This window comes from Schistocerca piceifrons, chromosome 10 (genome assembly GCF_021461385.2).
Source record: "Schistocerca piceifrons isolate TAMUIC-IGC-003096 chromosome 10, iqSchPice1.1, whole genome shotgun sequence".
Classification (NCBI taxonomy): Eukaryota; Metazoa; Arthropoda; class Insecta; order Orthoptera; family Acrididae; genus Schistocerca; species Schistocerca piceifrons.
Window position 1 is genome coordinate 49,635,984 of NC_060147.1, and position 26,082 is coordinate 49,662,065.

General features: G+C 40.2%; 1 protein-coding gene across 4 annotated transcripts in view; it reads right to left on the reverse strand.

Moving 5' to 3' along the window:
- Positions 1 to 17,689: 17,689 nt before the first annotated feature.
- The window catches only part of LOC124718963 (F-box/LRR-repeat protein 7-like), a 130,362-nt gene continuing 121,969 nt past the window's right edge, over positions 17,690 to 26,082 (reverse strand). For all 4 annotated transcript variants that reach the window (XM_047244629.1, XM_047244631.1, XM_047244630.1 and 1 more), the window contains 2 exons: positions 23,042 to 23,272; positions 17,690 to 18,141 (listed from right to left, as the gene is read on the reverse strand). In XM_047244629.1, the coding sequence (XP_047100585.1) occupies positions 17,922 to 18,141; positions 23,042 to 23,272 (451 nt within the window). In that variant the 3' untranslated portion in view covers positions 17,690 to 17,921. The remainder of the gene's footprint in view (positions 18,142 to 23,041; positions 23,273 to 26,082) is intronic.

Below are 26,082 nucleotides of genomic sequence, written 5' to 3' on the forward strand. Positions count from 1 at the left end.
CGTCAACAAAACACACACACACACCGACACACACACACACACACACACACACACACACACACACACACACACACAGACACCATAATCCCTACCCTAGCTAAAGTTATGGAGTCTGTAATGAAACACCAGCTACCATATTACTTCGAAGATGATAAACTCTTTCAGGACACAAAGCACGGCAGTGTATTATTTGAAACTTCCTGGCAGATTAAAACTGTGTGCCCGACCGAGACTCGAACTCGGGACCTTTCCCTTTCGCGGGCAAGTGCTCTACCATCTGAGCTACCGAAGCACGACTCACGCCCGGTCCTCACAGCTTTACTTCTGCCAGTATCTCATCTCCTACCTTCCAAACTTTGTTTGCAAGGTTCACAGGAGAGCTTCTGTAAAGTTTGGAAGGTAGGAGACGAGATACTGGCAGAAGTAAGGCTGTGAGGACCGGGCGTGAGTCGTGCTTCGGTAGCTCAGACGGTAGAGCACTTGCCCGCGAAAGGCAAAGGTCCCAAGTTCGAGTCTCGGTCGGGCACACAGTTTTCATCTGCCAGGAAGTTTCATATCAGCACATACTCCACTGCAGAGTGAAAATCTCATTCTGGGGTGTATTATTTCATTCTGCTTAAAAATTAAATGACATTCAAAGCTGTATTGCTTGTCTCTTTTTACGTGTAAACTGCAGCTGGCCACGTCACTGCAGGCTAGCTGTACCAGCTGACCGGCCAGTGCTGTCAAAGTTAAAATGAGCTGGTAAATCTGTTGTCTCATAGTGTAGTGTATGGAATATGGATTGGGGCTAAGAAATGAAAGAGGAAGTCGCCTGGTAGCATTTTGCACAGAGCATAACTTAATCATAGCTAACACTTCGTTTAAGAATCATGAAAGAAGGTTGTATACATGGAAGAACCCTGGAGATACTAGAAGGTTTCAGATAGATTATATAATGGTCAGACAGAGATTTAGGAACCAGGTTTTAAATTGTAAGACATTTCCAGGCGCGAATGTGGACTCTGACCACAATCTATTGGTTATCAACTGTAGATTAAAAATGAAGAAACTGCAAAAAGGTGAGAATTTGAGGAGATGGGACCTGGATAAACTGAAAGAACCAGAGGTTGTACAGAGTTTCAGGGAAAGCATACGGGAACAATTGACAAGAATGGGGAAAAGAAATACAGTAGAAGAAGAATGGGTAGCTTTGAGGAATGAAATAGTGAAGGCAGCAGAGGATCAAGTAGGTAAAAAGACGAGGGCTACTAGAAATCCTTGGGAGACAGAAGAGATACTGAATTTAATTGATGAAAGGAGAAAATACAAAAATGCAGTAAGTGAAGCAAGCAAAAAGTAATACAAACATCTCAAAAATGAGATCGACAGGAAGTGCAAAATGGCTCAGCAGGGATGGCTAGAGAACAAATGTAAGGATGTAGAGGCTTATCTCACAAGGCGTAAGATAGATACTGCCTACAGGAAAATTAAAGAGACCTTTTGAGAAAAGAGAACTACTTGCATGAATATCAAGAGCTCAGATGGCATCCCAGTCCTAAGCAAAGAAGGGAAGGCAGAAAGGTGGAAGGAGTATATAGAGGGTCTATACAGGGGCGATGTTCTTGAGGACAATATTATAGAAATGGAAGAAGATGTAGATGACGATGAAATGGGAGGTATGATATTGCGTGAAGAGTTAGACAGAGCACTAAAAGACCTAAGTCAAAACAAGGCCCCGGGAATAGACAACATTCCATTAGAACTACTGATAGCCTTGGGAGAGCCACTCCTGACAAAACTCTACCATCTGGTGAGCAAGATGTATGAGACAGGCGAAATTCTGTCAGACTTCAAGAAGGATATAATAATTCCAATGCCAAAGAAAGCAGGTGTTGACAGATGTGAAAATTACCAAACTATCAGTTTAATAACTCACAGCTGCAAGATACTAATGCGAATTCTTTACAGACACATAGAAAAACTGGTAGAAGCCAAACTCGGGGAAGATCAGTTTGGAATCCGTAGAAATGTTGGAACACGTGAGGCAATACTGACCCTACGACTATCTTAGAAGAAAGATTAAGGAAAGGAAAACCTACGTTTCTGGCATTTGTAGAGTTAGAGAAAGCTTTTGACAATGCTGACTGGAATACTCTCTTTCAGATTCTGAAGGTGGCAGGGGTAAAATACAGGGAGTGAAAGGCTATTTACAATCTGTACAGAAAGCAGATGGCATTTATAAGAGTCGAGGGACATGAAAGGGAAGCAGTGGTTGGGAAGGGAGTGAGACAGGGTTGTAGCCTCTCCCCAATGCTATTCAATCTGTATATTGAGCAAGCAGTAAAGGAAACAAAAGAAAAGTTCGGAGTAGGTATTAAAATCCATGGAGAAGAAATAAAAACTTTGAGGTTCGCCGATGACATTGTAATTTTGTCAGAGACAGCAAAGGACCTGGAACAGCAGTTGAACGGAATGGACAGTGTCTTGAAAGGAGGGTATAAGATGAACATCAACAAAAGCAAAATGAGGATAATGGAGTGTAGTCAAATTAAGTCAGGTGATGTTTATGGAATTAGATTTGGAAATGAGACACTTAAAGTAGTAAAAGAGTTTTGCTGTTTGGGGAGCAAAATAACTGATGATGGCCGAAGTAGAGAGGATATAAAAAGTAGACTGGCAATGGCAAGGAAAGCGTTTCTGAAGAAGAGAAATTTGTTAACATCGAGTATAGATTTAAGTGTCAGGAATCATTTCTGAAAGTATTTGTATGGAGTGTAGCCTTGTATGGAAGTGAAACATGGACGATAAATAGTTTAGACAAGAAGAGAATAGAAGCTTTCAAAATGTGGTGCTACAGAAGAATGTTGAAGATTAGATGGGTAGATCACATAACTAATGAGGAGGTACTGAATAGAATTGGGGAGAATAGGAGTTTGTGGCACAACTCTAGAAGAAGGGATCGGTTGGTAGGACATGTTCTGAGGCACCGAGGGATCACCAATTTAGTATTGGAGCGCAATGTGGAGGGTTAAAAATCGTAGAGGGAGACCAAGAGATGAATACACTAAGCAGATTCAGAAGGATGTAGGTTGCAGTAGGTACTGGGAGATGAAGAAGCTTGCACAGGATAGAGCAGCATGGAGAGCTGCATCAAACCAGTCTCAGGACTGAAGACCACAACAACAACAACCCAAAATTTTCACTTCATTTCTACCAAATTGTGATTTTCATAGTTTAATTGTAATACCTTGCAAATTTAGTCTATGAATAAATTCGTCCAGAGATTGAATGTGTTCACTCTGCAATGTAGATACAACTACAATGCCATCAACATAAATTAAAACTTTTCTTCTGTGTTAAGATTATTTGATTTAGTGATATTACTAACTACATCATCTTAGGTTATTTATAAATCATTATCATGAAATCCTTTAATTGTACTCACATGGTCAACTTCTGTTGTAAGCATTACGCCCAATTTTTGTGTAGGTAACAATTCAGAACATACGTTAACTACACTACTGGCCATTAAAATTGCTACACCAAGAAGAAATGCAGATAATAAACTGGTGTTCATTGGACAAATATATTATACTAGAACTGACATGTGATTACATTTTCACGCAATTTGAGTGCATAGATCCTGAGAAATCAGTACCCAGAACAACCACCTCTGCCTGTAATGATGGCCTTGATACACCTGGGCATTGAGTCAAACAGAGCTTGAATGAAATATACAGGTACAGCTGCCCATACAGCTTCAACATGATACCACAGTTCATCAAGAGTAGTGACTGGCGTATTGTGACAAGCCAGTTGCTCGGCCACCATTGACCAGACGTTTTCAATTCATGAGAGATCTGGAGAATGTGCTGGCCAAGGCAGCAGTCGAACATTTTCTGTATCCAGAACGGCCCGTACAGGACCTACAACATGCGGTCGTGCATTAACCTGCTGAAATGTAGGGTTTCGCAGGGATCAAATGAAGGCTAGAGCCATGGGTCTTAACACATCTGCAATGTAACGTCCACTGGTGAAAGTGCCGTCAATGCGAACAAGAGGTGACCGAGACATGTAACCAATGGCACCCCATACCATCACGCCGGATGATACGCCAGTATGGTGATGACGAATACACCCTTCCAATGTGCGTTCACCGCGATGTTGCCAAACATGGATGCGACCATCATGATGCTGTAAACAGAACCTAGATTCATCCGAAAAAATGACGTTTTGCCATTCGTGCGTTCGTAGTCATTGAGTACACCATTGCAGGCACTCCTGCCTGTAATGCAGCATCAAGTGTAACGGCAGCCATGGTCTCTGAGCTGATAGTCCATGCTGCTGCAAACGTCGTCGAGCTGTTCGTGCAGATGGTTGTCTTGCAAACGTCCCCATCTGTAACTCAGGGATCGAGACATGGCTGCACAATCCGTTAGAGCCAAGGGGATAAGATGCCTGTCATCTCGACTGCTAGTGATACGAGGCTGTTGGGATCCAGCACAGCATTCTGTATTACCCTCCTGAACCCACCGATTCCATATTCTGCTATCAGTCATTGGATCAAGACCAATGCGAGCAGCAATGTCATGATACGCTAAACCGCAATCGTGATAGGCTACAATCCGACCTTTATCAAAGTCGGAAACATGACGGTACGCATTTTTCCTCCTTACACGAGGCATCACAACAACATTTCACCATACAACGCCGGTCAACTGCTATTTATGTATGAGAAATCGGTTGTAAACTTTCCTCATGTCAGCACGTTGGAGGTGTCGCCACCGGCGCCAACTTTGTGTGAATGCTCTGAAAAGCTAATCATTTGCATATCACATCTTCCCCCTGTCGGTAAAATTTCGCGTCTGTAGCACGTCATATTCGTTGTGTAGCAATTTTAATGGCCAGTAGTGTATGTTTTCATCTGCTCTATATGGAAATCTCACTGAAGCATTTTGAAAATCTGATGTTACTTTGTGCTCTGCTAACCAATCTATTCCTAAAATCACAGGTACATAGAAACCTACAACAACAAAGATTTGGTACTGAATGTTATATTTGTTTATCAAAAATGCAATGAATAGTTTTTTACTTACCAGTTTACTTGTAGATCCTGTTGTTTCTATGACCTTGACTCTGGTTGCTGGAAGTCATAGAAAAAGATGAAACATGTTGTTTTGATCTATGAATTTGCAATCTAATACTGAAACAGCCAGATTCTAAAATTACCCATACTTGCATCTGTTTGATACAATCTTTGATGGACTGTATATTTCCCTATAATAGCCCCACTCTTAAACTTATTCCATCACCAATCTAATTAAATTACAAATGATGATGTTGAATGCCCTATTTTGATGTCCTCTCTTATTATTCCTATTATTATATCTTCGCCCTAATCTATTACGATCCTGACCATCATTTCCTCTATTGTGATGGCTATATGTGGTACTGTCTTGGTCACTTTTTCTATTACTATTAGCCAACCTTTCTGATTATTGCTCCATGGTGTCTATGTGTTCCAAATATTCTAATAAACTATTAATTTTACTCCAGTCTCTGTCTCTTGCCCTCCATGATCAGCAACTGAGAACCACTTGTAACAAATGTTCCTCTGTTTTGGCCTGTCAAAGTCTGTTACTTTATTAATATGCCACTCTATGAAGTTTCTGTAGCCCTACCAATAATTATTGCTGTAAGGCTCGGAACATAAAAGTTCTGGACGTAGCTTCTTTTGAGCCCCATCGCCCCAGTATTTTGATTTAAAAGCTCTTTCGAACTCTTCATACTTTTGAAAATCCCCACTGTGGTGTGTGAGTTATCAAAAATTTTATTTTATTGCAGTCTGTTCCACATTTGTGAAAGATTTTAGAAATAAAACAAGATGCATATCTCCTGATGCTGTAATTTTGGAAATTTATGATTAAGTCTAGTTGTTGATCTATCACCTGTGAGTATGGTAACTGACTCTGTATACTGTCTCTTCAGTCTCAGAAGGGTCGTTAGGTTTGATGTTTATCTTGTTTCGAAGATTCCATTCTAATTCAAGTTTCTGGAAGCTAGGTTTTACTTCGTTACTGATTGCCGAAATTGCACCTATATCCGTACCTGTAAACTTGTGTAGTATGGTTTTAGTTTCTTATAATTCTTTCTCTAAAATCTGAACTCTGAATTAAATTGTCTTGTTCAGATTTTATCGGATGTACACATTCTGTTTTATCATCTGGCGTTTCTTTGGCGATTTGTAGTTGTTCACATAACACACATTTTTTAAAAGTTAATAAAAATCAGAAAAGAAATTATTAAAGTCTATTACAATTTAGAATTCCTGAAAGATCAAACTGTTAATCTATATGTTCACAATCACTATTTGCAGGTCATTAACACCACCAACAAAGGAACTTGGAAGATACACAAAGGCATTTTTTTAAATAAGAATAGCAAATTAAATTAATGGTTACTGTGTATACCTACAGAAAATATGATGTAACTACCATGTAATGTTCATGAAGGTTACGCACACTTTGGACCGAAATAGTGTATCATGCCCCACATGACAATGTATTATTATTTTTACCCTCAAGTGAGCACATGTAGGTATAAAGTGCACCACCCACAATTCACTTTGTCTTGCACCAATCCATTGTTGTTTCACAGTTGTGAGGCTGTATCTGTACCTTAATTATTGCGTCAGGTAACACATTGATAAGTTGTGTTGTCATATGTCCAAGTGAGCAGTAATAATATAAAAGAAACAACAAGCTAGACAAGAAACAAATTACAATCAGTGCAAGAAACACGTGCCAGATTCCAAGCTAGCAGCACACTCCCACAAAGAGGACAAAGAGGCAGTTGTCTATGAAATAGCAATCAAATAAGAGGTTGGCTGGGATATGATGCAACTGTGCTGTTTAATGCTTTGAAGGTTCTTTACTGTGCAATAACACTTGTACATGACAACAGAGTGACAGAATGAAAGTTTATTTTGTTATTGTTTAACTGAACAGTGATTTACCTCATAAAATGTAAGGTTCTTTAATTGTTATCTGATTAACCCTTGTGTACACATTGGGTTATCTGGATTGCCCTTAGAACTGTAACATCCAATATTTCAGGTGTATTGAAACTAATGTAGACAAGTCCAGATTATTTCTCATTTGCATCTGTATACATTTCATAATAAAATCAAAATGTAAATACTTTCAAAACAGAGCAATTAAATGGGAATGAACATAAAGCACACTCTAATCTACATTCAGGTTGCCCAGGAACCACATATCTCCATTACAACAGATGTGAAGTTCACAAATGAAGTACTCTATTTTATATAATGTATTAATAGTTTTAACATTTATTAGGTAACCAAGTAATAATGCAACAGATGTAGTATTCAATATGTGCAAAATATATCAATTGTTATACATATGTGACAGAGTAAATTACATAATGTTATATAGCTGCTAAAGTTTGCTCTTCATTACCATGGAACTCTCAAGTCCACAACCTGTGCACAGATACATCAGTTACATAATAGAAGCATAAAACTGCTCTTGCATTTTTCTCAGAATTGTCAGAATAGTGCACTTTACTACTTGCAAATTACATTGTTTTAATGGCCTACTAAAGGCGTACAAATTTTGAAGTAAATCTGTAATCCCAACATCGTGGCCTTCCCTTGTCAATATAGAATTGCCGATTTCCTTATAGAATTGCCGATTTCCTTACGGGCCACGGTGGATCTCAATAGAAGAAATCACTGTCACTAATGAGGAAAATCCGAGTGCATCACGAAAATACCCCCAGGTTCAGTAAAAGGTAGTGCAACTGAATAAAAAGGAAAATCCACTTAAGACGAATTCCATGTCCAGAGGACTTTCACATAATCATCATTTCCATCTGAAAGACAATTTGGCAGTGGTATGTTCTGTGGTCAAACAAAACAAATGCGTGATATTGCTAAGCCTCTGCACCAGAGCACCACTGTAGATGAAAGATGTAAAGACGAGCAAGAGGAAGTATTATTCTACAGGGTGATTCAAAAAGAATACCACAACTTTAAAAATGTGTATTTAATGAAAGAAACATAATATAACCTTCTGTTATACATCATTACAAATATTATTTAAAAAGGTTTTTTTTCACTCAAAAACAAGTTCAGAGATGTTCAATATGGCCCCCTCCAGACACTCGAGCAATATCAACCCGATACTCCAACTCGTTCCACACTCTCTGTAGCATATCAGGCGCAACAGTTTGGATAGCTGCTGTTATTTCTCGTTTCAAATCATCAATGGTGGCTGGGAGAGGTGGCCGAAACACCATATCCTTAACATACCCCCATAAGAAAAAATCGCAGGGGGTAAGATCAGGGCTTCTTGGAGGCCAGTGATGAAGTGCTCTGTCACGGGCTGCCTGGCGGCCGATCCATCGCCTCGGGTAGTTGACGTTCAGGTAGTTACGGACAGATAAGTGCCAATGTGGACTCTCCATACAGTTGATTGTGGAATTTACAGCTCTCTGCTAGCTCTGCGAGTCGATTTTCCTGGGCTGCGACCAAATGCTTGCTGGATGCGTCCAGAACTTTTCCCTTTGCACAAACACCCATTCTCTGTAAACTATTTATACCCACGTTTAATACACCACCTATCAGGAGGTTTAACACCATACTTCGTTCAAAATGTACGCTGAACAACTGTCGTCGATTCACTTCTGCCGTACTCAATAACACAAAAAGCTTTCTGTTGAGCGGTCGCCATCTTAGCATCAACTGACGCTGACGCCTAGTCAACAGCGCCTCAAGCGAACAAATGTACAACTAAATGCAACTTTATAGCTCCCTTAATTCGCCGACAGATAGTGCTTAGCTCTGCCTTTTGTCGTTGCAGAGTTTTAAATTCCTAAAGTTGTGGTATTCTTTTTGAATCACCCTGTATAATGAACATAAATCGTGGGTTTGTTCTCCTGACCAGAGGGGACTTAAATAAACTTAGAAGGGACAGTCACGAAGACAGTATTTAGTCTTCCACACAAATGTATTGAATGTAGTAACAGTTAATATTTTCTGATTATTTTCATAGTGATATTCCTATTACATGGAAGACAGATCTGCATAAATCAAACCTTCTCTGACATGCAGGGGAGAACCAAGAAGCCACACCACCAAACTGAAGTTCTGCAAACCACAACACACTGTAGAATTATTCACCGACAGACAAAGATTGAGGAAACAGGAAGGTACTGTAAAGAAGAAGCTTCATGCATTTACACCAGTTAGAAACAAAAGTGGTCAACTATTCTGCAAGTGCAGAAAAAAATGTATGCAAAGAATACAGTGAAATTATTTGTGAAGAGTACAATTTTTAATTAGCAAATATTCTGGTGTGGATCAGTAAAGGTGACACTTACATCACTGAACATTGGTAAATCATAATTTATAATATTGTATTTCATATTATACTAAAATAAAGGTCACAGCATCAAAATAAATGCTTTCTTATTCATTCCGTGTCATAATACTCTCTCACAGACCCCTCTCACGGGTTTTTGATAGTCCAGCCACTCACGCATCCGAGGGTTTAATGTGGGAATGTAAGACACCCCCTTTGAGGAAGCATAAAAACCTGTTCAACTGAACTGTCAGCATTTGATAGCATCAAGGATAAGGAGTTCTTAATGTCTTGCCTTCACCCAAGTCAATCTGAAGGGGTATTCCTCGAAAATTGAAATGTGGTACAGGGGTAACCACATTTAAAAGTAGCTTAAAATAGAGATAAAAGAGGGATGGGATGCCCTGAGTAGGTGGCAGAGGAGGCAGGACCCAGCGCCCGCTGGACGCAGTGTATGGAGGATAGGGTGGGAGGGGGGAATCCCGACCCCACACACTCCCCTCCGAGACCAGTTTGAAAATGTTTGGCTGCTGAATATGAACTACATTTTTGGAGCAAACTTAACAACAGTTCACCTGTCCATATGTCATCTGCCAACATTAAAGAATTTCCAGAATGAGATTTTCACTCTGCAGCGGAGTGTGCGCTGATATGAAACTTCCTGGCAGATTAAAACTGTGTGCCCGACCGAGACTCGAACTCGGGAACTTTGCCTTCACGGGCGTGAGTCGTGCTTCGGTAGCTCAGTTGGTAGAGCACTTGCCCGCGAAAGGCAAAGGTCCCGAGTTCGAGTCTCGGTCGGGCACACAGTTTTAATCTGCCAGGAAGTTTCATTAAAGAATTTATTTATTTATTTTTAGTTATTTATTTATTTTTATTTATTTATTTTTATTTATTTATTTTTATTTATTGTTCTGTGGGACCAAATTAAGGAGAAGTCTCCATGGTCATGGAACGAGTCAATACATGAAATTATAACACGATAGTAGAAACAGATAAAATCAAATATAAGAAACATATTCAGGTGACAAGTCATAAGTTTAAATAAAGAAAATCAACAATGTAACACTGGAATTTGCTTAATTTTACAGCTCTTCCAGGAGCTCCTCGACAGAATAGAAGGAGTGAGCCATGAGGAAATTCTTCAGTTTAGACTTAAAAGTGTTTGGACTACTGCTAAGATTTTTGAGTTCTTGTGGTAGCTTATTGAAAATGGATGCAGCAGAATACTGCACTCCCTTCTGCACAAGAGTCAAGGAAGTGCATTCCACATGCAGATTTGATTTCTGCCTAGTATTAACTGAGTGAGAGCTGCTAACTCTTGGGAATAAGCTAATATTGCTAACAACAAACGACATTAAAGAAAATATATATTGTGAGGGCAATGTCAGAATTCCCAGACTATTGAATAGGGGTCGACAAGAAGTTCTCGAACTTACACCACATATAGCTCGAACAGCCCGTTTTTGAGCCAAAAATACCCTTTTTGAATCAGAAGAATTACCCCAAAAAATAATATCATAAGCGTATGAAGTAGACTACTTTCTGTGTTGAACTGCCACTTATTTCAGACACTGTTCTAATGGTAAATAAAGCAGCATTTAGTTTCTGAACAAGATCCTGAATATGGTCTTTCCACAACAGCTTACTATCTATCCGAATGCCTAGGAACTTTAACTGTTCCATCTCGCTTATAATATGCCCATTCTGTCTGATCAAAATATCGGTTCTTGTTGAATTGTGAGTTAGAAACTGTAAAAACTGAGTCTTACTGTAATTTAGCATCAAATTATTTTCCACAAGCCACGAACTTATTTCATGAACTACATTATTTGATACTGTTTCAATATTACACACAAGATCCTTCACTACCAAGCTGGTGTCATCAGCAAAAAGAAATATTTTTGAATCACCTGTAATACTAGAAGGCATATCATTTATATAAATAAGAAACAGCAGTGGCCCCAGCACCGACCCTTGGGGAATGCCCCACTTAACAGTGCCCCATTGGGACTGAACATCACTACCACTCTCAGTATTGCAGAGAATTACCTTCTGCTTTCTGTTCTTAACGTAAGAGGCAAACCAATTGTACGCTACTCCCCTTACTCCATAGTGGTCCAACATCTGCAGTAATATTTTGTGGTCAACACAGTCAAAAGCCTTCGTTAAATCAAAGAAAACACCTAGCATTCGCAACCTTTTATTTAATCCGTCCAAAACCTCAAAGAGAAAAGAGAATATAGCATTTTCAGTTGTTAAACCATTTCTAAAACCAAACTGTATATTTGACAGCAAATTACATGAATTTAAATGCTCCAGTAACCTTGTCTATACAACCTTCTCAATAACTTTAGCAAACACCAATGGCATAGAAATAGGTCTAAAATTGTCAACATTATCCCCCCATTTGGATCTCCGGGCGGGGATTACTCAGGACGTAGTTGTTATCAGGAGAAAGAAAACTGGCATTCTATCGATCGGAGCATGGAATGTCAGATCCCTTAATCGGACAGGTAGGTTAGAAAATTTAAAAAGGGAAATGCATAGGTTAAAGTTAGATATAGTGGGAATTAGTGAAGACTTTTGGTTGGGTGAATACAGGGTTATAAATACAAAATCAAATAGGGGTAATGCAGGAGTAGGTTTAATAACGCATAAAAAAATAGGAGTGTGGGTAAGCTACTACAAACAGCTTAGTGAACGCATTGTTGTGGCCAAGATAGACACGAAGCCCATGCCTACTACAGTAGTACAAGTTTATATACCAACTAGCTCTGCAGATGAAGAAAGTAAGGAAATGTATGATAAGATAAACGAAATTATTCAAGTAGTGAAGGGAGACGAAAATTTAATAGTCATGGGTGACTGGAATTCGACAGTAGGAAAAGGAAGAGAAGGAAACGTAGTAGGTGAATATGGATTGGGGCTAAGAAATGAAAGAGGAAGCCGCCTGGTAGAATTTTGCACAGAGCATAACTTAATCATAGCTAACACTCAGTTCAAGAATCGAAAGAAGGCTGTATACATGGAAGAACCCTGGAGATACTAGAAGGTTTCAGATAGATTATATAATGGTAAGACAGATGACCACAATCTATTTATTATGAACTGTAGATTAAAACTGAAGAAACTGCAAAAAGGTGGGAATTTGAGGAGATGGGACCTGGATAAACTGAAAGAACCAGAGGTTGTACAGAGTTTCAGGGAGAGCATAAGGAAACAATTGACAGGAATGGGGGAAAGAAATACAGTAGAAGAAGAATGGGTAGCTTTGAGAGATGAAATAGTGAAGGCAGCAGAGGATGAAGTAGGTAAAAAGATGAGGGCTAGTAGAAATCCTTGGGGAACAGAAGATATATTGAATTTAATTGATGAAAGGAGAAAATATAAAAATGTAGTAAAAGAAGCAGGCAAAAAGGAATACATACGTCTCAAAAATGAGATCGACAGGAAGTTCAAAATGGCTCAGCAGGGATGGCTAGAGGACAAATGTAAGGATGTAGAGGCTTATCTCACAAGGGGTAAGATAGATACTGCCTACAGGAAAATTAAAGAGACATTTGGAGAAAAAAGAACCACTTGTATGAATATCAAGAGCTCAGATGGAAACCCAGATCTCAGCAAAGAAGGGAAAGCAGAAAGGTGGGAGGAATATATAGAGGGTCTATACAGGGGCAATGTTCTTGACGACAATATTACGGAAATGGATAGGATATAGATGAAGATGAAATGGGAGATATGATACTGCATGAAGAGTTTGACAGAGCACTGAAAGACCTACGTTGGGAGTAGACAACATTCCATTAGAACTACTGACAGCCTTGGGAGAGCCAGTCCTGACAAAACTCTACCATCTGGTGAGCAAGATGTATGAGACAGGTGAAATTCCCTCAGACTTCAAAGGAGTTTTGCTATTTGGGGAGCAAAATAACTGATGATGCTCGAAGTAGAGAGGATTTAAAATGTAGACTGGCAATGGCAAGGAAAGCATTTCTGAAGAAGAGAAATTTGTTAACATTGAGTATTGATTTAAGTGTCAGGAAGTCGTTTCTGAAAGTATTTGTATGGAGTGTAGCCATGTATGGAAGTGAAACGTGGACGATAAATAGTTTAGACAAGAAGAGAATAGAAGCTTTCGAAATAAGGTGCTACAGAGGAATGCTGAAGATTAGATGGGTAAATCACATAACTAATGAGGAGGTATTGAATAGAATCGGGGAGAGGAGGAGTTTTTTGGCACAACTTGACTATAAGAAGGAATCGGTTGGTAGGACATGTTCTGAGTCATCAAGGGATCACCAATTTAGTACTGGAGGGCAGCGTGGAGGGTAAAAATCGCAGAAGGAGACCAAGAGATGAATACACTAAGCAGATTCAGAAGGATGTAGGCTGCAGTAGGTACTGGGAAATGAAGAAGCTTGCATAGGATAGAGTAGCGTGGAGAGCTGAATCAAACCAGTCTTAGGACTGAAGACCACAACAACAACATCCCTGTCTCCCTTTTTATAAAGTGGCTTCACTACCGAGTACTTTAATCGGTCAGGAAACCGACCACTCCTAAAGGAAAAGTTACAGATATGGCTAAGTACTGGGCTAACATACATAGAACAATACTTCAGTATTCTGCTAGATACCCCATCATATCCATGAGAGTTCTTGGTCTTTAGTGATTTAATTATTAACTCAATCTCCCTCTTGTCAGTATCATGGAGGAGCATTTCAGGTAACAGTCTCAGAACACTTTTTTCTAAGAGCGTTATATGATTCCCTGTTGAGACTAAGTTTCTATTTAGTTCACCTGATATATTCAGAAAGTGATTATTAAATACTGTACATATATGTGACTTATCAGTAACACGGACATTCCCACTACGCACTGATTCTATATCCTCTACCTGTCTCTGCAGACCAGCCACTTCCTTTACGACTGACCACATGGTTTTAATTTTATTCTGAGACTTAGCTATTCTATCTGTATACTGCATACTATTTGCCTTCCTAATACCATTTTTAAGCACCTTACAATACTGTTTGTAATGGGCTGCTATATTTAGATTTTGACTGTTTCTAACGTTTTGATATAGTTGCCACTTTGTTCTACAAGATATTCTTATCTCTCTAGTCAGCCACCCAGGCTGCCTGTTTGTGCTATTACCCTGTTTTGAATGTTCTAATGGAAAGCAACTTTCAAAGAGCACGAGAAAAGTCTTGATGAAAGCATTATATTTATCATCTACTGTATCAGCACTATAAACATCTTGCCACTCTTGTTCCTTGATAAGGTTTACAAAGGTCTCTACAGCAACTGGATCAGCTTTCCTAAACAGTCGATAACTATATTTAACATGTGTTGCAGCACAAAAATCTTTTAGAGTTAAAATTAGTGCATCATGATCTGAAAGGCCATTCACCTTTTTGCTAACAGAATGCCCTTCTAGTAATGAGGAATGAACAAAAATGTTGTCTATGGTTGTTCTACTGTTCCCTTGCACTCTCGTTAGAAAGAATACAGTTTGCATAAGATTATATGAATTAAGGAGGTCTACCAGCACCCTTTTCCTTGCTCAATCGCTTATACAATTAATATTGAAGTCACCACATATAACTTTTTGTATTTCCTATAAAGTGAACCAAGAACCTCCTCTAGCTTTAGCAAAAATGTTGTGAAATCGGTGTCTGGGGATCTATAAATAACAACAGTTTGAAGTTTAGCTCCACTAAATTTAACCACACCTGCACAACCTTCAAACATCTTCTCAGTGCAGTACTTTGAAACATCAACTGACTCAAATGGGATGCCATTTTTCACATACATGGCTACTCCCCCACACCACAAAGAGCTCCTAGAAAAGCTGCCAGCCAACCTGTATCCTAGTAAAGGAAGCCTCTGAATTATTTCCTTATTTAAGAAGTGTTCAGATATAACAATAATTTCAGAGTCAACATCTATAAGCAGTTCACTTAACTTTGTCTCTAATACCTTGTATATTTTGATGAAATATACTAATTCCCTCATTACTCGGATACCTAAGCTTTGTCAAAAGTGGTTCCTTTGGGAGAGAGACTTCGCTGTAGCAGGAATACCTATCAGCCGACCTCAGTATAAAAAAGGTGCAGCTCTAACACCCACTACTACAGGAATTTTCCCATGAGTGATCCCACCACCCCCACCTATGCCGTCACCTATAAGCTTTGCCAACCTCCCCTTGCCATACCTATTGAGGTGCAGGCCATGTCTAGTGAAACCTGTCCTGCTGATAGACTCCACCGACACCACTGAAATGTGAGTCATGCTTTCTGTCATCAGTGCACCCCGAAGTCTCATGTTATTACGCCTGACTGCTGTATTAAGATGAGGCCGATCGTGACGCTGAAACAGTTCCACGAAATGCACATTCGTGTTGCCAGTCTGAGTGGCTATCTTTTCCAGGTCACCATCTATGTCATACTCCCCATCCCTATCAATACTATTACCAGCCCCACCCACAATCACTATCTGATCCTCTTTAGTAAAATCCCTACATAAGCACCCTACGTTAACAGTCACCTGAGCCAATCCTGCATTAGGCTTCACAATGCTGCTGACCTGGTACTCACTCCCCAACACTTCCTGCAACTGCTGGTCTACACCTCTGCCATGAGCACTACCTAACAGCAGAACCTCCTTCTTTCCCTTCGACTTTGCAACTTTCCTAGCCACCGTAACTGCTGAGGTCTGCTGCATACTTCCTACATCTACAGCTACTGGAGATTCCTTTCCACTAGACTCTGACAGTTGGTCATATCTATTGCAAACACCAATAGTAAAACTATCTGAAAATCTCCTTCTCATAGCAGATCTTTTGCCAACAGCCAGCTCCCATTCCCTAACCCCCTTCTCCCTCCTCATCCTATCTAGCTCCTCCTGTGTGTTTTTCAACTGCACCTGAAGGGCACAGATCTTACGCTCCTGCTCCTCCATCAACTTACTCTTGTTACATAACCTACAGTTCTGGGAGAGGATCTCACCAGAATGCCCACTGGCTTCCCCACTGCGTTCCCACCAGTGAAAATACTTCGAACAAGTCTCACACCGCAATCCACTACTCACGAACCTACGGCAAAGCCCACACTTCTCACTCGTGGCAAAATTTTACAGTTATTGAAACAAGAAAACTACTTTATCTAAGTTCCACTACTACAATAAGATGATGTTAAAAAACTGACTGCAATAATCACAAACTTACTCTACAAGGGAAGTAACTACTATTATTAACAGTATTAATCAACAACAAATGAGAATATAACAAAAGACTAACACAGAAAGAAAATCAAACGTCTAATGACACAGTAACGAAACTGAAAACAATTCCCAAAAAGTTCTTCCAAAATTATTTCACCAAAAAACACCAAGAACACCGGTTGAAGACTACTAAGTTCCTAAATAAACCACTATACACAAACAATTACTTAGTACTTAGCTTTCGATGCGTCGCTACAGCTGCAACTGGTCAGCGCGGAATGTAAACACAGGTAAGAAGTTAAGTTGCTCGATACAAAACACTCACAAATGTCAGGTCACAACACAAGAAAGGCAGAGGTGAATGAAGAAACCACTAATAAGTCACTTATATGGTAAATATAATCACAAAAACCATTAAAATATGTATCTGAAACCTAAAAATATATAAAAACTTAGAGAGCGATCTCACATGCAGTCACGCGCTTATGACGTCACTTAATTACAACTTCAATATGTTCATTCTATGTGCTCCGATCATTATGCTGTTTTCACTGTTCTTATTATAAAATCATGCCTAAACTAGTATTTCGCCAGCTTAAATTTCTGAATTATTATTCTCAGTTGTTTAAATTGTTAATTATCAGACTGAGTGTGCACATTGTTATGACAACATACTGCCACATCTCTGGTTGACACCAAAACTAAATAATTGTAAGATATTGCACATGAGTGTAAGAAGAGATATATTAGGGTTTGATTATGCTATTAGTGATACATAACTAGAAACACTAATAACCACATAATACCTAGGAGTAGCTGTCCAGAATGACAAAGTGCAATGAGCACATAGAGCTAATTGGTGCAAAGGCCGAGATTCTTTAGAAGAATCTTAAAGTCAATGTACATAACACCTGAAAGAAGTCACTTATTAAACACTCTGTCATCAACTTCTGTGGCATTACTTGTCAGTCTATAAAACTTACCAGATTGGATTAAAGTAAGAGAAGTCACCAATGGAACAGTGGACTCCACCATACAAGGAAATATGGGAACAGAAATTCCAGTTTTGGATCACTATAAACAATTATAAGGAAAGTATGAGTGAAAAAAACTTGACTTTTTATTTTTGGCAACACCTAGTAGGCACTCCATACAGAATATTATCATAAATGCATATTCTGTCTGTCATTTCATTTTCATCAGTGCAATAGCCCCAATGTTGCTATCTGCAACTTGTGAACAAAAGTTATAATTCATCCCTCATTTTACCGCCATCATCATCATCATCATCATCATGATAACCATCATAATCATAATCATCATCATCATCATCCATTATAGTCATCATCATCGTCATCATCATCGCCACCATTACCATAATAATAATCACCACCAGCGTAATACTCATCAACACCACCTCTATCTATGTCACCTGAGAGATCTTCCTCTGTATATCGGAAAGTTTCGAAGACCTTGAGATGAGGCATTTTATGTTGCAGTTCAGTGACAACATTTTCACCTTGACTGTCATATGTCACACGTAGCTCCCTGGGGATGCAGAAAAAAAAAGTTTATTAGAATGACACATGTATTTCTGTAATTTCAAACAATGGAAAATCCAGGATGGAATGTAACAGTACCAGAGAAGGAAAGTTGCTACTCACCATGTAGTGGAAATGCTGAGTCGCGATAGGCACAACAAAAAGAGTCACACAATTGTAGCTTTCAGCCATAAAGGCCTTTGTCAGCAGTAGGCACAAGCACGCACGCATGTGCACACACAAACGCGCGCGCACGCACTCACGCACCCCCGCACACACACGTCTGCAGTCTCAGAGAACTGTGTGGTTTCAGTTCTCTGAGACTGCAGACGTGTGTGCAAGTTGCTTTTGCGCGCGGTTTTTTTTTTTTTTTTTGTGTGTGTGTGTGTGTGTGTGTGTGTGTGTGTGTGTGTGTGTGTGTGTGTGTGTGTGTGTGTGTGTGTGTCTACTGCTGACAAAGGTCTTTATGGCCGAAAGCTACAATTGTGCGACTCTTTTTGTTGTCCCTATCGACTCAGCATCTTCGTTATATGGTGTGTAGCAGCTTTCCTTGTCTGGTAATTTCTGTAATTTGTTACACATTGTTCCTTATAACATCACTGCCAAGTACATTTATGAACTATTTGCTGCTCTGTTAGAAATGGGATGTCAAGAAAATGGCTCTGAGCACTACGGGACAACTGCTGAGGGCATTAGTCCCCTAGAACTTAGAACTAGTTAAACCTAACTAACCTAAGGACATCACAAACATCCATGCCTGAGGCAGGATTCGAACCTGCGACCGTAGCGGTCTTGCGGTTCCAGACTGCAGCGCCTTTAACCGCACGGCCACTTCGGCCGGCCGTCAAGAAAATAATCAGGATATTTGGAATTGGGCAAAAGTAAATTCTCCTTAACACTAATATTTGAATTGAACAGGTTTGAAATTTTCAGGCACACAAACAGACAATACTGTTCTACATAAAGTTATGTAAATGGTTCTGCATAAAGTTAGAGAAACAGTGCTTCATAAAGTTAGATTAATGACTAGTCTGACATACTGGATATTATTCTTCATTGCAATGTTCTTGTCGAAATGATTTCGCAGTTTGCTTTGATCTTCTGATGACTTCAATAGGTGTTACACAATAGTGCCATCTGAAAATAACCTCAGAGGGCTGCTGATGTCCGTGTTAGTAAATGGCTAGAACTGCAACTCTGTCCAGTTGCAGGCTGCCTATCTAATGACTCCCAGGGGCAACCAAAATTTGATTTTCACACTATATAAAATTATTGTCTGAACTTAAAAATTTAAATTGCTGTCATAAATTACTAGGTGGTGTAATCTCACATCAAATGTTTAACACAATAAGCCAAATATGAAAGCATTAAGACAGCGTAACTTGTGGCATGCAAATTGCTCTGACTATGTTCGCCCAGTTTAGTGACTTTCAACAAACTTTACACATAATTTTAAACCATTTTAAAACCTCTTTTCATTGATGCTACCTCCACAAAATAATGAAAGGAAGAAACTTCATTGCCTGCTACATTTTCACTGCTTATGCAATAAAAATTCACCACCAGGCACAATATTTTAATTTATTTCGTGTTTACTATTAACTTAATTCACAATACATTTTGGTGGCAAAGAGAAGCAGTGGTCGAGAAGGGAGTGAGACAAGGTTGTAGCCTATCTCTGATGTCATTGACTTTTTCCACTGAGCAAGCGGTAGAGGAAACAAAAGAAAAATTTGGTGTCGAAATTAAAGTCCAGGAAGAAGAAATAAAAACTTTGAGGTTTGCCGATGACATTGTTAAATTTTGTCAGAGACAGCAAAGGGATTCGAGGAACAGCTGAATGGAAAGGACAGTGTCTTGAAAGAATGATATAAGATGAACATCAACAAGAGCAAAACAAGGGTAATATAATGTAGTGGAATTAAATCAAGTGCTACTAATGGAATTACACTCATGCTCATAAATTAAGGATAATGCTGATACATGGTGAAACAATGCTCTGGTGGGCAGTTTGCAGGTTTAAATCATCTCAGGGTATGACCATGTGGAGCATTTGACCTGCGGTCATCGCATGGTGGCGCTGGCAGAAGTCCACACACGCAGGTGTTTGTTGGTGCATGTCAGAGTATGGTGAAGCGAGTGAGTGTGCAGACGTTTTCAGATGTACTAATGGTGACTGTGTGTTGAAAATGACTCAAAGAACACATATTGATGACGTTATGAGGGGTAGAATACTAGGGCAACTGGAGGCTGGTCAAACACAGCAGGTCGTAGCACGGGCCCTTCGTGTGCCACAAAGTGTGATCTCAGTATTATGGCAACGATTCCAGCAGACAGGAAATATGTCCACGCACTACAGTATGGGACTTCCACAGTGTACAACCTCACAAGAAGACAGATATCTCACCATCAGTGCCTGCAGACGGCCACCGAGTACTGCAGGTAGTCTTGCTCAGGACCTTACCGCAGCCACTGGAACGGTTGTCTCCAGACAAACAGTCTACAGACGACTGAACAGACATGGTTTCTTCACCCGGAGACCTGCAACTTGCATTCCACTGACTCCTGGTCACAGGAGAGCCTGTGAAGCCTGGTGTGAAGAAATCAGTACATGGTCGTTGGAACAGTGGTCCCAGGTTATGTTCACGAACGAGTCCAGGTATAGTCTAAACAGTGATTCTCGCCACGTTTTCATCTGGTGTGAACCAGGAACCAGATACCAGCCCCTTAATGTCCTTGAAAGGGACCTGGATGGAGGTCATGGTTTGATGGTGTGGGGTGGGATTATGATTGGTGCACGTACACCCCTGCATGTCTTTGACAGAGGAACTGTAACAGGTCAGGTGTGTCAGGACGTCATTTTGCACCAGTATGTCCACCTTTTCAGGGGTGCATGAGTCCCACCTTCCTCCTAATGGATGATAACGCACGGCCCCACCGAGCTGCCATCATGGAGGAGTACCTTGAAGCAGAAGGTATCAGGCGAATGGAGTGGCTTGCCTGTTCTCCAGACCTAAACTCCATTGAGCACGTCTGGGATGCTCTCGGCTGACGAATCACTGCACGTCTTCAAACCCATACAACACTTTAGGAGCTCTGACAGCCACTGGTGCAAGAATGGGAGGCTATACCCCAGCAGCTGCTCGACCACCTGATCCAGAGTATGCCAACCCGTTGTGCGGCCTGTGTACGTGTGCATGGTGATCGTATCCCGTATTGATGTCGGGGTACATGCACAGGAAACAGTGGCGTTTTGTAGCACATGTGTTTTGGGACGGTTTTCTAAACTTATCACCAATACCGTGGACTTACAGATCTGTGTCATTTGTGTTCCTTAAGCCATTAGTGGCACCACATCCTGCAATAATCCTTAATTTATGAGCATGAGTATAGATTAGGAAATGAGGCAGTTAAAGTAATAGATGAGTTTTGCTATTTGGGTGATCAAAATAACTGATGATGGCCGAAGTACAGAGGATATAAAATGTAGACTGGCAATGGTAAGAAAAACATTTCTGAAGAAGAGAAATTTGCTAACATCAAGTATAGATTTAAGTGTGAGGAAGTCTTTTCTGAAAGTATTTGTATGGAGTGTAGCCATGTATGGATGTGAAACATGGACAATAAATAGTTTAGACAAGAAGAAAATAGAAGCTTTTGAAATGTGGTGCAACAGAAGGATGCTGAAGATTAGATGGGCAGATCACGTAGCTAGTAACAAGGTACTGAACAGAATTTGAGAGGAAAGAAAATTGTGGCACAAACTGACTAGAAGAAGGGATCGGTTGATAGGATACATTCTAAGACATCAGGAGATCATCAGTTTAGTATTTGAAGGAAACGTAGGGGTAAAAATCATGGAGGGAGATCAAGAGATAAATACTGTAAGCAGATTCAGAAGAATGTAGGTTTCAGCAGTTATTAGGAGATGAAGGGGCTTGCACAGGATGGAGTAGCATGGACTGAAGGCCAGAGCAACAACAAAAACAACAACAACAACAACCCACATATGCCAGTCCACGTGCCTTGAAAATTATATCACTGTAGGATGCACAATTCATGAGATATGTCATCATAAATGCTGAGATTTGTGGAAAACTATTGTCTCATAAAATGGAGCCTTTTCAAGTTTTACATCCTTATGCCACATACTTCACACGTTAGCACATTTACAAACCAATTTGATACACGGAAGTTTGATTCTTTAAAAAAAATAAAGTGTGGCGGTGGGGGTGGGGGACGATGGTTACCAGATGTTTTCTAAATTGTCTGTATAAATCAGCAGCAGCAGAGACCACTTCTTTGGGGAACAACACATATCACTTCTGTTCACGCAATGATGTCCTGTCAATTACTACTGTGACCTTCCCGACAGATAATCCAGTTACAGAACTGAGTCGATAATCCACAGACACACAATTCGATTAGAAGCCACTCGTGAGGAGCTGTGTCGAGTATTACGAAATTCTAGAAGTATGGAATCAACCTGAGATCCTGTCGATAGCACTCATTACTTCACTTGAACTAAGAGGGAGAGTCACAGAAACAGAAGCCCGATGTCAAACAGCCAAGACTGCTATTGTACAGCATTTATTCTGATACCCGGTTCCAGCAATTTATGTTGCCATCTTCTGCAGTACTTTTCACTGACTCTTGATCAAATGCATATTATACCATGTCACGTATTCAGTAATCTAGATTGCCCCCTAACTTGACAATGTCAAGCATAGACAGTGAGACTGTTGTATTTCATATTTTCTGAATCAATTTTGCTAAAATTCAGTTTTTTTAAAATTCAATTTTTTAAGGTTTTTGAAATAAGATGCCACCACATTTCAATATAGGATCATGCACCAACTATACAAATTCACAGTGGAACAGAGAACAGACAGAACAGTACCACCCACCTGAGCTTCAATAGCTTGCCAGGAAACTCACTGAATGGCAAAGCTTCGATGTTGTCGCTCTGCAAGATATCGAGCAATCGCAACTCCCCCACGTCAACAATGTCCCGGAGGCTCGGCAGTAGCTTTTTCAGGTCTCTCATGTGCTGAAGAACCAATGTGTGTAGAGCTGGCAGCTCTGCTATGTGAGCGATGGCAGTTCCACCCAGCCCGTTGCACCCGGAAAGCTCCAATCTGCATAACACATATGAAGCTACAAAACAGATCTCTACATATTGTAAGAGTCATCAATGTCCAGTTCAGAACAGTGGAATTCTCTAAACTCTGATAGGCAGACTGCACACCCTGTCAGTTGGTACATACCTGATGGCTGGACTAGTGGAAAACAGTAGTAGTAGTAGTAGTAGTAGTAGTAGTAACAACAATTACAAAGGGCATTCAAAAAGGTTTGCACAGTCATCTCTAATTTTGTTTCGTTTTTGCAGGAGAAAAATGAAATTTTTTATGGACTTACTTGGAACATTTAGCTATAAGTTGGTATATAAAAGTATTTTCTTTAATATAATAGAGGAAAACATTCCACGTGGGAAAAATATATCTAAAAACAAAGATGATGTGACTTACCAAACGAAAGCGCTGGCAGGTTGATAGACACACAAACAAACACAAACATACACACAAAATTCAAGCTTTCGCAGCAAACTGTTGCCTCGTCAGGAAAAAGGGAAGGAGAGGGAAAGACGAAAGAATCCTTTCGTCTTTCCCTCTCCTTCCCTCTTTCCTGATGAGGCAACAGTTTGCTGCGAAAGCTTGAATTTTGTGTGTATGTTTGTGTTTGTTTGTGTGTCTATCAACCTGCCAGCGCTTTCGTTTGGTAAGTCACATCATCTTTGTTTTTAATATAATAGAAGGAAACATTCCACGTGGGAAAAATTATATATAAAAACAAAGATGAGGTGACTTACCGAACGAAAGCGCTGGCAGGTCGATAGACACACAAACAAACACAAACATACACACAAAATTCAAGCTTTCGCAACACACTGTTGCCTCATCAGGAAAGAGGGAAGGAGAGGGGAAGACGAAAGGAAGTGGGTTTTAAGGGAGAGGGTAAGGAGTCATTCCAATCCCGGGAGCGGAAAGACTTACCTTTGGGGGAAAAAAGGACAGGTATACACTCGCACACACGCACATATCCATCTGTATGTGTGGCTGGATATGTGCGTGTGTGCGAGTGTATACCTGTCCTTTTTTCCCCCAAAGGTAAGTCTTTCCGCTCCCGGGATTGGAATGACTCCTTACCCTCTCCCTTAAAACCCACTTCCTTTCGTCTTCCCCTCTCCTTCCCTCTTTCCTGATGAGGCAACAGTGTGTTGTGAAAGCTTGAATTTTGTGTGTATGTTTGTGTTTGTTTGTGTGTCTATCGACCTGCCAGCGCTTTCGTTCGGTAAGTCACCTCATCTTTGTTTTTATATATCATCTTTGTTTTTAGATATATAAAGTATTTTCTTGTATTTACAGGTGAGCCATAATGGACTGTGAAGTAGATGTCAGGTTGCGACAATGGTCGGTGATGGAGTTCCTCTTCAAGACCAACGATAACTCTGCCACATCGATTCACAGGAAGTTGCTCCCTGTTTATGGGGAGGACACAGTGGATCGCAGCAGTATCCAGTGGTGGTTGCAGAGGTTTAAAGAAGGTGATTTCTCTCTACTGGACAATCCACGATGCAGTAGACCATAGACAGCAGTGAGTGATGTGAATAAGGAGACCATTGATCAAGCCATACAAAATGACAGATGTGTGACAACACAACAGCTTGCTGAAATGACTCGTTTGTCCTTGGGTAGTGTGGTATCACCGGTACAGTCACTAGAATACAGCAAAATCTGTGCACGTTGGGTGCCTAGATTATTGACAAGAGAAATGAAAACTATGAGGAAAGATGCGTACGAGGGTCTCATGAAGACCTTTATTGAAGAGTGGAAAGTGTTTTGACGGCGCCATTACCCAGAATGAAACATGATTGTTTTTGTCCGAACCTGAGAGTAAAACCCAATCCATGGAGTGGTGTTATCCGGGTTCCCCTCTGAAGAAGAAACCAAGACTTTCAAGAACAGCAGGCTGAAAGGTGATGGCCTTCTTCTTCTTCTTCTGGGATCAGTGTGGTGTCATTTTCATTGACTTTTTGGAGCCTGGCTCCACAATTAGCCGGGACCATTACTGTTTCTCATTGGACAAGCTGCAACGTGCCATCAAGATCCACAGACCACAGCTTCAGGGTCAGCTCATCAGGCTACACCATGACAATGGCAAACCCCATACAGCCCTTATGACGCAGGAGAAAATCTGGAAAATGGGTTGGAAAATTGTTCCACATCCTCCCTACAGTCCGGACTTGGCTCCGCCTGCTTTTTACCTCTTTGATCGTCTGAAGACCCATCTGCACGGTAAAACATTTTATAGTGAGAAAGACCTTTTTTCTGTGTCAAGTGATGATGTAAAAGTCAGTCCCCCGAATTTTACCAAAGTGCATCACAGTTGACAGAGGCTACAATGAGTGGGCTCAAGTATAGCTAAATGTTCCAAGCATGTTCACAAAACATTTCATTCTCCTCCTCCAAAAAATTAAAAAATAGAGACGACTATGCAAAACTTTTTGAATGCCCTTTTATATTATTATTTTTATAATAAGTATTATTATTTGCAAGGCAAGTTTGTAATGAAATTAGACAATCTCAGAAGCTCATTTTATAGAAGCACAATACACAACTTTACCAAACAACACAACTTACCTACACTACACATATGATTTACAGGGTCTGGGTTTTGTTAATTACTACTAATAAGTCATCCATGCTAATTACACACGTATCCCCATCAAATGCACCTGTGAATTGTGTTTTCATCTAAGTGCCATTAATTCAGTACTACACTGAGGCGACAAAAGTTGTGGGGTAATTCCTAACGTAATATCAGACCAGCTTTTACCGAGTGAGGTGGTGGACTGGTTCGCACACTGGACTCGCATTCTGGAGGACGA